General features: G+C 39.7%; 6 protein-coding genes across 7 annotated transcripts in view; 2 read left to right on the forward strand and 4 right to left on the reverse strand.

Annotated features, from left to right (window-relative positions):
- Positions 1–1,662, reverse strand: part of sick (sickie) — an 86,595-nt gene extending 84,933 nt beyond the window's left edge. Inside the window, exon 1 of the mRNA XM_088033845.1 lies at positions 1,579–1,662. The gene's annotated coding sequence lies outside the window, so the exon portion shown is untranslated. The remainder of the gene's footprint in view (positions 1–1,578) is intronic.
- A 279-nt stretch (positions 1,663–1,941) lies between these two features.
- Positions 1,942–4,977, reverse strand: LOC148175862 (serine/threonine-protein kinase GM11705). 2 transcript variants are annotated; one of them, XM_088033850.1, is made up of 6 exons: positions 4,787–4,977; positions 4,335–4,730; positions 4,066–4,287; positions 3,489–3,760; positions 2,784–3,441; positions 1,942–2,738 (listed from the first exon to the last, which is right to left on the reverse strand). In XM_088033850.1, exons 2-6 carry the CDS (start codon positions 4,659–4,661, stop codon positions 2,481–2,483), a joined length of 1,737 nt encoding a protein of 578 aa, XP_087889976.1. In that variant the 5' UTR covers positions 4,662–4,730; positions 4,787–4,977; the 3' UTR covers positions 1,942–2,480. The 2 variants fall into 2 exon arrangements, with proteins under 2 accessions (XP_087889976.1, XP_087889975.1); XM_088033849.1 differs by having other exon boundaries at positions 4,335–4,977.
- Positions 4,978–5,093: 116 nt separating this feature from the next.
- LOC148175863 (U3 small nucleolar ribonucleoprotein IMP3) lies at positions 5,094–5,954 on the forward strand. The gene is made up of 4 exons (XM_088033856.1): positions 5,094–5,319; positions 5,363–5,574; positions 5,620–5,795; positions 5,841–5,954. The coding sequence occupies exons 1-4, from the start codon at positions 5,183–5,185 to the stop codon at positions 5,859–5,861; spliced, it is 546 nt and encodes a 181-aa protein (XP_087889982.1). The 5' UTR covers positions 5,094–5,182; the 3' UTR covers positions 5,862–5,954.
- LOC148175864 (STAM-binding protein-like) lies at positions 5,877–6,718 on the reverse strand. The gene is made up of 3 exons (XM_088033857.1): positions 6,493–6,718; positions 6,190–6,448; positions 5,877–6,141 (listed from the first exon to the last, which is right to left on the reverse strand). The coding sequence occupies exons 1-3, from the start codon at positions 6,618–6,620 to the stop codon at positions 5,989–5,991; spliced, it is 540 nt and encodes a 179-aa protein (XP_087889983.1). The 5' UTR covers positions 6,621–6,718; the 3' UTR covers positions 5,877–5,988.
- Positions 6,719–6,836: 118 nt separating this feature from the next.
- On the forward strand, positions 6,837–8,449 carry dare (NADPH:adrenodoxin oxidoreductase, mitochondrial). Its single transcript, XM_088033851.1, has 3 exons — positions 6,837–7,086; positions 7,130–7,286; positions 7,333–8,449. Exons 1-3 carry the CDS (start codon positions 6,938–6,940, stop codon positions 8,362–8,364), a joined length of 1,338 nt encoding a protein of 445 aa, XP_087889977.1. The 5' UTR covers positions 6,837–6,937; the 3' UTR covers positions 8,365–8,449.
- LOC148175866 (uncharacterized) lies at positions 8,379–11,115 on the reverse strand. The gene is made up of 2 exons (XM_088033848.1): positions 11,043–11,115; positions 8,379–11,000 (listed from the first exon to the last, which is right to left on the reverse strand). The coding sequence occupies exons 1-2, from the start codon at positions 11,064–11,066 to the stop codon at positions 8,421–8,423; spliced, it is 2,604 nt and encodes an 867-aa protein (XP_087889974.1). The 5' UTR covers positions 11,067–11,115; the 3' UTR covers positions 8,379–8,420.
- Between the last annotated feature and the right edge of the window lie 2,367 nt (positions 11,116–13,482).

Consider the following 13,482-nt stretch of genomic DNA (forward strand, 5'->3'; position numbering starts at 1 on the left):
ACCAAATTGAATCAATTAATTAGATGTTAACAAAAAACGCACAAAACAAATGAAATGGAGGAATGGGTTTGTTGCGTAACTTTTTCAGCGACTTTTATTTATTAGATGAAAACAAATAAAAAGCGTGCTCAATTAATAAGTAACAACATTCATCAAAAGATATTAATTTAGCCATTTTAATTTTAATTCAACCTTTGTGACCACAAATGGAATTTCTTTTTTTGTGCGTTCTAAATTTAGTTTAGTTTAGTTGGTACTGAAATTGGAATCTTAAAAATCTGGAAATCTGAGTTTGTTTATTCGAGTTTGATATTTTGTCGATGAATCGTTCATTTTTTCAACGATTTTTTTGTATTTTTTTATATTTCTTATTACCTATGTTTATCAAAATCTAAAGCCCTATGCATTCTGTGGATACAAAATTAGAATTTGGTGGGTGTAGTACAGGGAAACTAGTAAATCTTAATTTTTTTAACCAAAATCTATCAGATTTACAGGACTAAATAAAGTTTTTTCAATTTTCACCATTTATCCTGTTATCAAATTTTTTCAATTTTTTTCCCTGTGGAGTTACAATATTGTAGTTTGCGGTGTCTAATATAGAGATCTAAATTAGGAAATCCTGAAAATCTCGTCCTCCAAACTTAAAAATTGTCCAAATTACGGAACTAATTAAAAAGTATTTAGAATTTTTGCCCTAATCCTGAAATCAAAATTTTTCTATTCTTTCCTTGAGCACTTACAAAATTTTTATTTGAGGTGTTTAATATAGAGATCAAAACTAGTAAATCCTGAAAATTTCGTCTTCTAAACTCGAAAACTGCTCAATTTACGGGAATCAACAAAAAGTTTCTAAGATTTTCACTCTGATCCAAAAGCAAAACTTTTTGATTTTTCCCTAAGCAGTTACAATAATGTAATTTGGTATGTCTAATATAGAGATTAAATCTAGTGAATCCTAAAAACCTCAACTTTTTAAACCAAGAACTACTGGATTTACAGGACTAAATTTCGAATTTTAGTGGAGGATCCCTAAAATTTTAGATTCGCTTTACAAATTAAAAAAAATAAATTTAATCTGTGACAGTGTGGAATTAATAGCCAAAAAATTTGGTTGAGAACTCAGAACATGTGTCAACAAAAAATCTAGAAGATACAATATCAAAATAAAAAATAAAACAGAAACTGGAAATCTAAATAACTAAAATGTTGGTATTCTGAGAAATTTTAATGAATCAAAAGCAAAACCGCAATTTTAATTGCACAAAACGAAGCAAAGTTTGATGGATGCGCTAAAAATTTTGAAATACTGACCCACTGTACTTTCGGACATATGAAAATTCGAACAAATGAGAAAAAAACTCAACTTTTGAAAAACTATGAAAAACTCGATTAACGTCCTTTACGACTCAAAAAACGATTCCAAATAACTTTTCCAAGAACATTTGATTTAATTTCACCTAAAATACGCCTTAAAATATCGTTTTATCAGTTTTATCAGAAAACTTGGTCATGTCGGTATCTTGTCAAATTTTTCGAGTTACCTCACAAATTATACATCAAATTAAAGCGACTGACCTGGAGAAGCGAATTCTGCGTGAATTTCCCATGAAATGGCACAACACAACACTAAAATCACAAAAAATTGGAGCACCAAAACGGGGCACTTGTCTAATGTCATTTTTCACAGCCACCGTGTTTTAGTTTCAGCAACTGTAGTGATGAGTTTTATTTTTTTAATTTTATAATATTTTAAGAAACGACTGATTAGAGTTGAGACTTTGTAAAACAATTAAATACATTGGGAATTATTTCTGTAGCGACCGTTTATTTCTACACTCACTTTTATTAGCAGCAAATTTCGAATCAAAATAGGGATTTTGCCACTTGATATTGTCAGGTTGGTAGCACTTGTCAGCGCGTGGTTTAAAAAAACGAGAGTTACTACTGAAATAATTTATTTACATTAAAATATAATCTACAATTTAAAAGTTGACGCCTTTAAACTACTCAGCACCCTAAATAACGAAATAAATTTATCAATAAATAATACTTTAGCGACTGTTAAATCAATTGCGCAATATAAAATCTGAGATAACCACTTAAATATACAAAACTCACTAGTTCTTACATTACCTATGATGAAAAAATAAATAATGGCTTCTAACTCCCTAAGATGCGTAATGGTTAGGAACAAAAATAGCGACACGGTCTCTGGTACCCTCGTTCTAATTTAACAATTTTCCAAACCAACGCCCGTAAGTTGAAAACCTTAAAAATCTTACAAAATGCACTTTGGTATAATTTCAAAAGCTCACCAATTTAATAAAACGTGATATGCGCCTGAAATCTCCTAGCAAAACTAAGAAACTCCATTTCTAAAGACTTAAAAATACGACTGTAGTGCGAATAATAAAAAATTGGCATGTGAAAGGATGGACTCGTACCATTTTCCAAACCGTCTAAACAAATTTGTACAGTTAATCGTCACTTATGCTCAACCACGGATGGTCGAGCACATCCTCTGCAGAAAACCGCAATTCCGGTGTTAATTGAAGCATATTCTGGATGAGCTCCTTCGCTAAATTCGATACGTCTTTCCAGTACTCGTCAGGGAAGTCATATTGCCCTGATAAAATACAATCGAAGAGTTTCTCCTGGTCGTTGTCTTGGCTGACAAATGGGGGGTACCCACACAGAAGAATATACATGATGACTCCTGCAGCCCACACATCAATCTAAAACAACAAATTAGTGGAAGAAACGATAATTCCTGGGGGCACCTTCAATCCGTATCCCGATTCCGCGAGGATTTCCGGCGCCACATACGTGGGGGTCCCACAGACAGTAAAAAGGGGCCTCGTCACTTCACACGCCAGACCGAAATCTCCAAGTTTTAACAATCTGATTTTGTCTTCGTGGAATTCAACTAGAAGATTCTCAGGCTTGACGTCCCGATGGACGATATTAAGATTGTGTAGATAGGCGAGGGCGGAAACGAGGTGGTTGATCATCAAGGCCGCTTGCTCTTCAGAGAACTTCTGCGCGACGGTGATGGCGTCGAACAAATCACCACCTTTGACGTATTCGCACACTAAGTATAACATGGTTTTGGTGTCTTGTTCGGCGATCAGAGACATGATGTTGGGGTGGCTCACTCTCCGCAGAATCTTCACTTCGTTTTCGATCATGTCTTCTTTCCCTTTACACTTTGATTTGTCGATGATCTTCAACGCAAACTCTTCGTTGGACTCTGTGCTCTTACACAACCTCACCACGGCGAAGTTACCATCACCAATCATCCTTCCAACTGTGTACTTCTGCCGCAGCGACAACGGGAGAATAATGTTATTGTCTTCGCTCAACTTCCTCAATAAGCTCTCGGAGGAGTTGTACGTTCGATTGAGCTCTTTCTTCGGCATCTTCGGCTTAGGACCGGCACTGAAAACCCCCATGAAAACCTCCACGTGCGAAAGTCGTTAATTTACCCATTTTTAAGGCCAGGAGTTTTCTTGTATTGCTGTATTGCTTTGCTTTCTTCGAATTCCAACTCGAAGTCGTCTTGGGAGAACCTCTCGTTGCCGTAGACGAAAAAAACGTCTTCGGACGAGAAAAACTGCGCCAGTTCGACCACCGCCTGTCCGGACAACGTGAAGACTTTGCGGACAGCGCCCGAGTCCAACTGGGCAGCATCAGTTAATGCACTTAGGACTTGCTCCATGCTGGAGGAGTTGCGCTTGTTCAGAAGCAAGCGCTGGATCTGGAAGGAAACAAACGGGGGTCAATTTGACGCTAATTAGGCAACAGTGGGTCAAAAAACAATCAAATCAAGTAATTAATTAGCGGAATTAAGACAATAAGGTGCCGCCAAAATTGCATACACCTGATTTCCCCTGATTTCCCAGTGATTCCTCGTAATTTCCTGATATCCTAGTGATTTCGAAATGTTTGTGAAATCATTAGAAAAATCATAGGAAATCATGAAGAATCAACTATGAATTACCACAAACATTCGATTATGCCCGATTGTTTATGCGGCGTTTGTTTTGGTCGTGGGTGTTTTACCTTCCTGGGTTTAATCCCGTTCCTAATTAACGTAACTATTCGAGGCCGAACACAGTCTGGAGGTATTATTCTTGGAGTGTAAGAAGGTGTATTAAATTTCATATTAGACAGTCTTTTACTTCTCAAAGTGTCGGTCTTTGTGTACTCAATGCGTTTAAACAGTTCTCCTTTCCCACTACAAACGTATTCCTTCCCATCCTCCAAATCATCCAAACTACAAACCTGAAAAAAACCACAATTAGAAGTGAATTTTCCCCGGAAAATCGTACTTTTTTGCCTTCCATGGAAAAAATGTTTCTCACGCCACTAGGAAGCGTCACGCTCTTCGTAAGAATATTCGTGAGATCCGTCGTTAGGCTATCAAACGATCTGTACCGTTCGGGGGCCACTGGGATGACGACCCCATTGAAATACTTGTTACCATTATGGTAAAATCGTATCCTCTTCGCCTTCAGCGTCCGAGACGTAGAAGACGGCCGGCTCTTCGTAATGTTGAGTTCTTCAATCCCGTTGTCGATGATCTCATAGTCCGAGACGATGCTATTGCAACTGGTTGAAGACACGCTCCGGGAGCCGCTGATGTTGTTCTTCGACATCGTCTCTGTTAGAATTCCACACTATTCCCTCAAAATCATCGTAACATTGTGGGCGTCGAAGCAATTGATCTGAAAACTTGGAAACTGGTACCGCCTATTTGCCAGCTGTCACTGAAACTGCTCACACTCCCACAGACACTCGCTTGGGACAAAAAGTCGCAGTTTCCACGCTCGGTTCACACAGGTACTAATAAAACTATCGTCTCATTGTATAAGAACCGAATTTTTTCCCAAACTAACTGTTTTTACGGTTAAAAAGGTAATAACCTCTTTTCGGCAAGTAGGAGGGATGTGGTGTTACCAACCCAACGACACTAAACCCTTTTGGGGAATTCCGCCCCCGAGCCCCCACAGAGCGAGTTGAGCAAAACCACCGCGACACGTAAATTCGTGATTGTTTTGTAATGAATCAGCGCAGAGACAGGCCCCGGGGTCACCGATAAGATAAACAGTGACATGTTGTGGGGTTGGTGCACGTGTCTGTCAACTGTCAATGTCAAACTCGGTTCGAACACAAAACAATGGTCCGGAAATTGAAATACCACGAACAAAAACTTTTGAAGAAAGTCGACTTTATATCGTGGGAAGTCGACAACAATCTCCATGAAGTCAAAGTGTTGAAAAAGTACCACATCCAGAAACGCGAAGATTACACAAAGTAAGGTTAAATTTTTGTAACCATGCCTGACTTTACCTTCCAGATACAACAAACTGGCGCGCAACATCAGAGAGCTCGCCAGGAAGATCAAAGAAGTTGACTCCAGACATCCGTTTCGGACCGAAAAAAGCGCGCAGTTGTTGGAGAAGTTGTACCAAATGGGGCTCATCCCCACGCGGTGGGATTTGAGCCTGGCGGAGAAAGTAACAGCGTCGTGCTTCTGCCGGCGGAGATTATCCGTGGTTTTAGTTAGAAGTAAGTCTCTGGGAGGCTCTCCGTTAGTATAGCCCCCTTTTGCAGATAAAATGGCCGAGAGTATTAAGGGGGCGACCAAGTTGATTGAGCAGGGACACGTGAGAGTGGGGCCTGAACTGGTCAAGGACCCCGCGCTGTTGGTTACAAGGACGCTGGAGGATTTCGTGACGTGGGTGGATAGTTCTAAGATCAAACAACACGTCTTGGAGTACAATGGAATGGTAGGTTTGCTCTTGAAAGTTCGGTGTACTCATTGGGGTTTTCAGAGGGACGATTTCGTGTTGTGATCAAGAGAATTCTCGTCATTTTTATAAATATATTAAGTTTATACAAGTCAAAACTGAAAAAAACAACTATAAATAAAGGAAATTCGCGTCAAACTAGTACCCTTTCAATCCCCTGTGGTTAGTCTAGCTACTGTTGGAAGTTATTGCAATTCTGGAACATCCCCATCCTCCTGAGGACGATAAACTCGTGAAGAGGCATTGGAGGTAGCATGGAGGCGTTGGCGTCGTTGTGGAAAGGCGGCTGGGGTCCCTGGGGAGCGTCCTCCTCCCAGTTCTTCTTCTACAAGCACAACATTAAAACCAGTCAAACTAAATACAAATAAAATACGTGATAATTGTCGTATTCTTCCTGGTAGATATTCAGGAGTTCCTCCCTGAGCGCCTTCTCCTTGATCATGACCTGTTTCATGCGCGATTCATTCAAAGCCTTCACTTCCGAAGCCACAGTGTGACACGCAGGATGCTTATGGATCTTCTCAGTAAACAACGTAATGAAAGTTATATAAAGAACATACGCCCTCTCGAGGTGCCCATCATTATGATGCCCATTCGCGCGCTTCAGGAGCTCCAAACCATAGTAATAATACCTTCAAAACAATTAGTCTGTCTTACTAACAACGTGGGAGCTCACCTGTCCGGCGGGATGTGGTGGTCGACGTCTCCAGAATTCAACTTGCTGAACTTCACCAACTGCTCTAATCTAGCTTCTGGTTCGTCGGACGCGTGGGTGAGATTACTCAAACTCCTAGCTTCAGCCATGCCGATAACGCTTCTACAAGTTCTAAGGTTATGTTCCTTGAGAAACAGACACGGCCACGTGCGCTCCTTCAACCAATCGCGACTTCTTGTGGACGAAGAAAAGTCGAGGACCCCCACTCTAGGACGGTCTTGGAGGTTTGCCCCACCCTTCTGAAGGTTAATTCACGCCGCAGATGCGCGGAAATGAGCACAAATCGCGCGAAACCTTCACCAAAACCGTCGCTAACCTTAAAGTGACAGCTGTCAAACAGCTGTCACCTGTCAAGTTTTGAGGTTAACTCCACGTTTGTTATCTGTGATGAAGTCTTGGAGGCGCAATGATTCGAGGATTGTGCTCCACACCGAAAGTATGCATTGTGGGCTCGGGCCCTGCGGGTTTTTACGCGGCGCAGTACCTCACTAACAAGCTAGAAACCGCGCAAATCGATATTTTGGAGCGCCTCCCCGTGCCTTTCGGACTAGTCAGGTAAAACAGTCACCCCTAGGACCCCTCACCGCTTCTTTTTTAGGTACGGAGTGGCCCCCGACCACCAAGACCTCAAAAAATGCATCAACTCCTTCGCGAAGACGGCGCAAATCAAATCAGTGAACTTCTTCGGGAACGTGCACTTGGGGAAAGATGTGTTTTTGAAGGAGTTGAAGGAGGCCTACAATGTCGTTATTTTGGTACGGTGCTCCCATGTCCCTTCTTCTAATCCAATCGTCTGCTTAGGCGTACGGTGTCGACGACTGCCGGGCCCTCAACATTAAAGGTAGCGACCTGGGGAACATCCTCCAGGCCAAGAATGTCGTAGGATGGTACAACGGTCTTCCTTGGAATAAATCCCTGCCGATTGACCTCTCCGGGAGTCGCGCCGCAATCTTCGGACACGGCAACGTGGCGATTGACGTGGCGCGCGTGTTGTTGTCCCCCATTGACAAGCTGAAGGTGACCGACATCACCGAGCACGCTCTAGCCAAGTTATCCCAATCGAAAATCAAAGAAGTGAGTCTAATCGGACGAAGAGGACCTCTTCAAGTCGCGTTTACCACCAAAGAACTGCGGGAGTTGCTCAATTTTAAAGACTGTTGCACTGTTTGGAATCCCAAAGACATGCAACCGATTGTAGAGTTAATTCCTCAACTGGTGAAACCACGGAAGAGATTAACGGAGTTGATGGTACAAAAATATCAGGCGCAGAAATCGCCACTACCTGATGAAAAGCAGCTGAAGATGATGTTCTTACGGTCGCCGCGGGAGTTCCACGGGGATGTTAACGTTCAACGGGTGACTCTCTCCTTCAACGAGTTAGCAGAAGAGGTCGCTGTTCCCACGGGAGAAGAAGAGACTATCGACAGCGACCTCGTTGTTGAGTGCATTGGCTACAAGTCGGTACAAGTCGACCCGGACATTCCTTTTGATGTTAAAACCAGCGTGGTGAAGAACTCCTATGGAGTCGTTGGTGATGGAGTTTACGCCGCTGGTTGGGTGGCGAAAGGAGCAACGGGAGTCTTCGCACATACCATGGAACACGCGTTTGGGGTCGCCGCCACCGTCCTCAAGGACTTGGAAAGTAAACCAAGCGAAGAGAAGCCGGGGTTTCCGTTCCTGAAGACGCTTTTAGAGAAAAGAAACGTTCAAGTTGTGACGTGGGATGACTGGCTGAAGATTGACGAGTACGAGAAGAATGAAGGGAAGAAGTTGGGGAAAGTTAGAGAGAAGATTGTTGACGTGGAGGAAATGTTGAAGGTCGCGGCGTCGTAATCAAAGACTTATTTTTTGTTGGAAGGTGGTGGTTGAGGATGTCTTTATATTTTTATCTAATAAAAAGAATTTTTATTAAGGACAATGTGGTTCAGTTTTTCACTCCCTTTCTTCTTAGTTCTTCGTTCTTCTTTCTCCAGACTTTCCATTAACCGCGCCTCCAATCTCTCCAACTTCTCCAGCAGTCTCTTGTTGGAGTACAGTTCATCGGTGGGTTTATCATTCACACTCATGTTTTTGAAGACGTTCCTCAAGTACTTCACCGTGTCCTGGTCGTAAATCCTCGCCCTTGTTCCTTTGACTTCTTCTCTAACATTAATGTACTTTGAATCATTGGACTGTACCACCAAGACGCGGCAATTTCTGAAGACTTGCAGGAACCCAAACAATTTACTCAGCAACGGTCTGAAGACTTTGGAGTGTTTCAACTGCGTGAAGACAATCTTCTCAATCTTCAAAATATACTTGGCCTGCTCTTTATTCCGTATAAACTTCGCCTGGTTCTGAATGTCTTGCAGATCACTAACGGCAAGCCCTATCAGGAGGTTTTGTAAGATGATGACGATGACCACCACGAAGAGTATATAAAGAATCTTCGCAAAGACAACATTGCTTCCGAAGTTACCAGGAAAATCGCTGTCGGAGTCACCGGAGGACATAGTCAGAGTGTTGTACAGAACCCCAAAGAACGATTTATCGGTGCTCTCATTGACACCCTCTTCTTGCATTAACATGAAGAAGCAGAAAAAGAACGCCAGCACTGGAATCATGTAAAACGCCATCGCCTTGAAGAAGTTGACGGAAATTTGTTTCAACATCGTGACTTTGATGGTGAAGTACGACAAGCTCCCCAACTGGATGAAAATCCCAAGAGTTGACGTTAACAACACTATTGAACACGCGATGAAGAAGTACCGGTCATGGAAGTTCGGGTACCACGAAATGACCATGATGTAGGTAATGGCGACCATCAACAAGACATCGATGGTGTTTTCAACTCGCTTGATATAATTCCATCTAAGTAATAAGATCTGGATGAAATCCCGCACCAAGAGGAAGACGTAGGCTACCGCCAACGGCACCACTGAGCTGCGGACGTTGTTCAAATACAGAAAACCATCAACCAGCAAAGACACGTACGCCACGAAGTACAGAGTTAGATTAACATACACCCACCACCGGAACTTCTGCCATTTGAACCCGAGGAAGGTCGCAACCACCGGATGGTTCATCAAATGGTTGAGATTCGTCACGCGAATCATGTGCTCGAGGAACTCCGACTCTTCTTCTCGTTCCTCCGGTTCTTTGACCAACTTCTCGTAGTTGATTTTGACGGAGAACTGTTGCGACTTCTTGTGGGTTAGGTAGGTGTGACTCGCGTCCTCTTCTTCTGCTGTGGTGGTGATGCAACTATCGAAGAATTTTTCTAACACGTCGGTTTCGATGGATTCTAGAGGTGTGTACCCGAAAATGTCTTCATTGATAAGACACGCTCCCATGGAGAGGAGAGTCAGCGTGGTTTCCGTGCACCGGTAATGAACCGCGTAGTGGAGGACGGTTCGTTCGAGGTCGTCGCGCGCCTGGAGGTACTTTTGCAGATTGGTTTCTCGCCGACGGAGGTACTTCATGATCATCTTCATGTACTTATCCACAATCGCAATGGTTCTCTTATTATTATACAACATTTGAAGCTTCAAGAGGATTTCTTCAGGAAGCACCAAATCCGTGCGTTTTAGCAAGAGCCGTACGATCTCTTCATGATCACCATTGATGGCGATCATAACAGGATGCTCAGGATTCTTCCTCAAGACTTTATTAGGAGACGCAACTTTATTAAGAATGAACCTGACGCAATCAGTTAAGCCTTTGGCGCAACACAACTGAAGAAGTGTGCAACTGGAGGTGTCCTCAGTGTCACCATCACAACCGTTCGCCTCTTTGTTCGTCACGTCCATTAGAGTGAATCGTTTAACATTACCACGCTTCACCAGAGTGAAATACTTCTTGCTCGAACCGTCTTCTTCGACGCCGCGCCTCAACAATTGGTTAAACCGTTCTTCACGCAGTTTCCACATCAAATCCGCTGGAGTAACTCCAACGGAGTCGGCTTCATTAACATCGACTCCTTTCTCCACCAGAAGCTTGCAGCACTCGAAGAATTGCCCTTTGCGGTTGCCGTACTTCAGAAGAATGTTCAACGAGTTGTTGGAGTACGTCTTCCCGACCTTCTCTTCGGTGAAACCGTACTTTTGCACCACATGTCTTGAGGAAATCACCAGAGAGTTGAGCTCTTCGGGGGACAAGTGTTGGACCACTGCGGACATTTTCTCGAAGTTTGCGTTGATGGCGGTGTAGTGTAAGGGCTCCCAATGGTCCTCTTCACTGGGTTCGTTGGATTTTGCCCCGAGTTTGATCAGAGTGTCGATGGTGGCTTTGGTGATGTTGTCCATGCCGTGTTGGTCGTTGCAGGCGATGGCGAGGATCGTTTTGTTTTCAAAATTACCATATTTGTGGGTGAGTACGCCGCTGTGCTCTTCTACCAGTTGTGTTATTCTGGAAATGTTGTTATTTTGAACTTCATAGATCAGTTCTTCTGCGTTTACTGCAAGTGGTGGATCATTCATTGTTAAGATCACCTAGAAGAAGAGTTAGTTGAGGTTTTCGATATTGGAACTCACCTCTGTGTCCTCCGAGGGCTTCATGATAGTTTTTTACGTTAGGTTTGGGCAAAGGCATTCTTACTTGGAGCACGGAGACGAAAATTATCTGATAACACGTCTCTTTATAAGATATTGAAAATAAATATCAATATTTTTTGATCAAAAATTATGATCAAGTGCAGAAACCCTTCTAATATTCAGAACACGTAAAATTAGTAAATCGTCTTTTAACTAAAGCAGCTTTAATGCAAACAAAGTCAGTTTGATTTTAGTTTTCGTCCTTTTACAATTGTAAATTAAGAAGTAAAAATTAATTAGTAATTAGATAAGAAGTACTTGAAGTTGAGGATGCTTTGAATTCTACAGAAGCAAAATTTTGTATCGTGATAAGATAAGATAGCTAGAGATATGTTTACATTACTTAGAACTGATTTTCTTTGATTCCGAAATTGTTGAAATTAAAAAAATGTTGCAAAACATCACACTCTTTTGCATTACAGAGGCGGGCTCAGGTCGGTTGAGGCTGTGTGCGCATCAGGAAATATAAACCCTCTTAAAAAACGGATAATTTGGATTCTTTTTAGATTTTTTATAGATTCTTTACTTCTCTGCATTTTTAGGGTTAAAATTGCCAAAAGTTATGAAATTTAGTAGAAAAAATCTCGGAAATTTTAGATCGTTGTGAAAAAAAATTCTAAAAATTTCATTTTTTAATATAAAATGTTGACATTTAGCACACTTATTAAACAACTCTAAAGTAGAAACTCCTCTAAATTCTACTCGTTTGGGATCAAAATTGCCAAAGTTATGAAATTTAGTAGAAAAAATCTCGAACATTTTAGAATGTTTTAAAGAAAAAAAATCTAAATTTTTTATTTATTGTTCTAAAATGTAACTTTGCACACGTTTTACACAAGTCTAAAGTAGTATCTCCTCGAAATTCTACTCGCTGAGGATCAAAATTGACAAAGTTATGAAATTTAGTAGAAAAAAACGAACATTTTAGATCGTTGTAAAAAACTCTTCTAAAAATTCAATTTTTCAATTTAAAATTTTGAAATTTAGCACACTTATTAAACAATTCTAAAGTAGTAACTTCTCTAAATTCTATACGCTTAGGATCAAAATTGCGAAAGTTATAAAATTTAGTAGAACGAATCGCGAAAATTTTAGATCGTTCTGAAGAAAAAAAATTCTAAAATTTTTATTTTTTGTTCTAAAATGTTACTTTGCACACGTTTTACACAAGTCTAAAGTAGTATCTTCTCGAAATTTTAATCACTTAGGATCAAAATTGCCAGTTATAAAATTTAGTAGAAAAAAAATTCAAAAACTTTTATTTTTTGTTCTAAAATTTTATAATTTTGCACACTTATTAAACAAGTCAAAAGTAGTGACTTCTCTAAATTTTACTCACTTTGGATTAAAATTGTCAAAATTATAAAATTTAGTAGAAAAAAATCTCAAAAATTTTAGTTTGTTCTAAAGAAAAAAAAATCTAAAACTTCTATTTCTTCTCCTACAATTTTGTAACTTTGCACATAAGTCTAAAGTGGTAACTTCGCTAAATTTTAATCACTCGAGATCAAAATTGCCAAAGTTATAAAATTTAGTTGGAAAAATCTCGAAAATTTTACATCGTGAAAAAAAATACTAAAAATTACATTTTTTGATCTAAAATTTTTAAATTTAGCTCCCTTATTAAACATGTCTAAAGTAGTATCTCCACTAAATTCTACTTCCTTAAGATCAATATTGCCAAAGTTATGAAATTTATCAACAATATTGAAACTTTTTAATTGTTCTGAAAAAAAAATTCTAAAACTTTTATTTCTTGTTTTAGGATTTTGTAACTTAGCACACTTATTAAACAAGTCTAAAGTAATAACTTCTCCAAATTTTACTCACTTAGGAATAAAATTACCAAAATTATGAAATTTGGTAAAAAAAATCCAAAATTGTAGATTGTCTTCTATTCTAAATTCTAAAATTTTTCTTTCTTGTCCTAAAATTTTGTAATTTTGCACACTTATTAAACAAGTCAAAAGTAGTGACTTCTCTAAATTTTACTCACTTTGGATTAAAATTGCTATTATAAAATTTAGTAGAAAAAAAATCTAGAAAATTTTAGTTTGTTCAAAAGAAAAAAAAAATCTAAAACTTCTATCTTGTCCTACAATTTTGTAACTTTGCACATAAGCTTAAAGTGGTAACTTCGCTAAATTTTAATCACTTAAGATCAAAATTGCCAAAGTTATAAAATTTAGTTGAAAAAATCTCGAAAATTTTACATCGTGAAAAAAAAAACTAAAAATTTCATTTTTTTGATCTAAAATTTTTGAATTTAGCTCACTTATTAAACATGTTTAAAGTAGTATCTCCACTAAATTCTACTTCCTTAAGATCAATATTGCCAAAGTTATGAAATTTATCAACAATATTGAAACTTTTAAATTGT

Source organism: Gnatocerus cornutus, chromosome 4 (assembly GCF_029298725.1).
Source record: "Gnatocerus cornutus isolate USDA-ARS CGAHR chromosome 4, icGnaCorn1.1, whole genome shotgun sequence".
Classification (NCBI taxonomy): Eukaryota; Metazoa; Arthropoda; class Insecta; order Coleoptera; family Tenebrionidae; genus Gnatocerus; species Gnatocerus cornutus.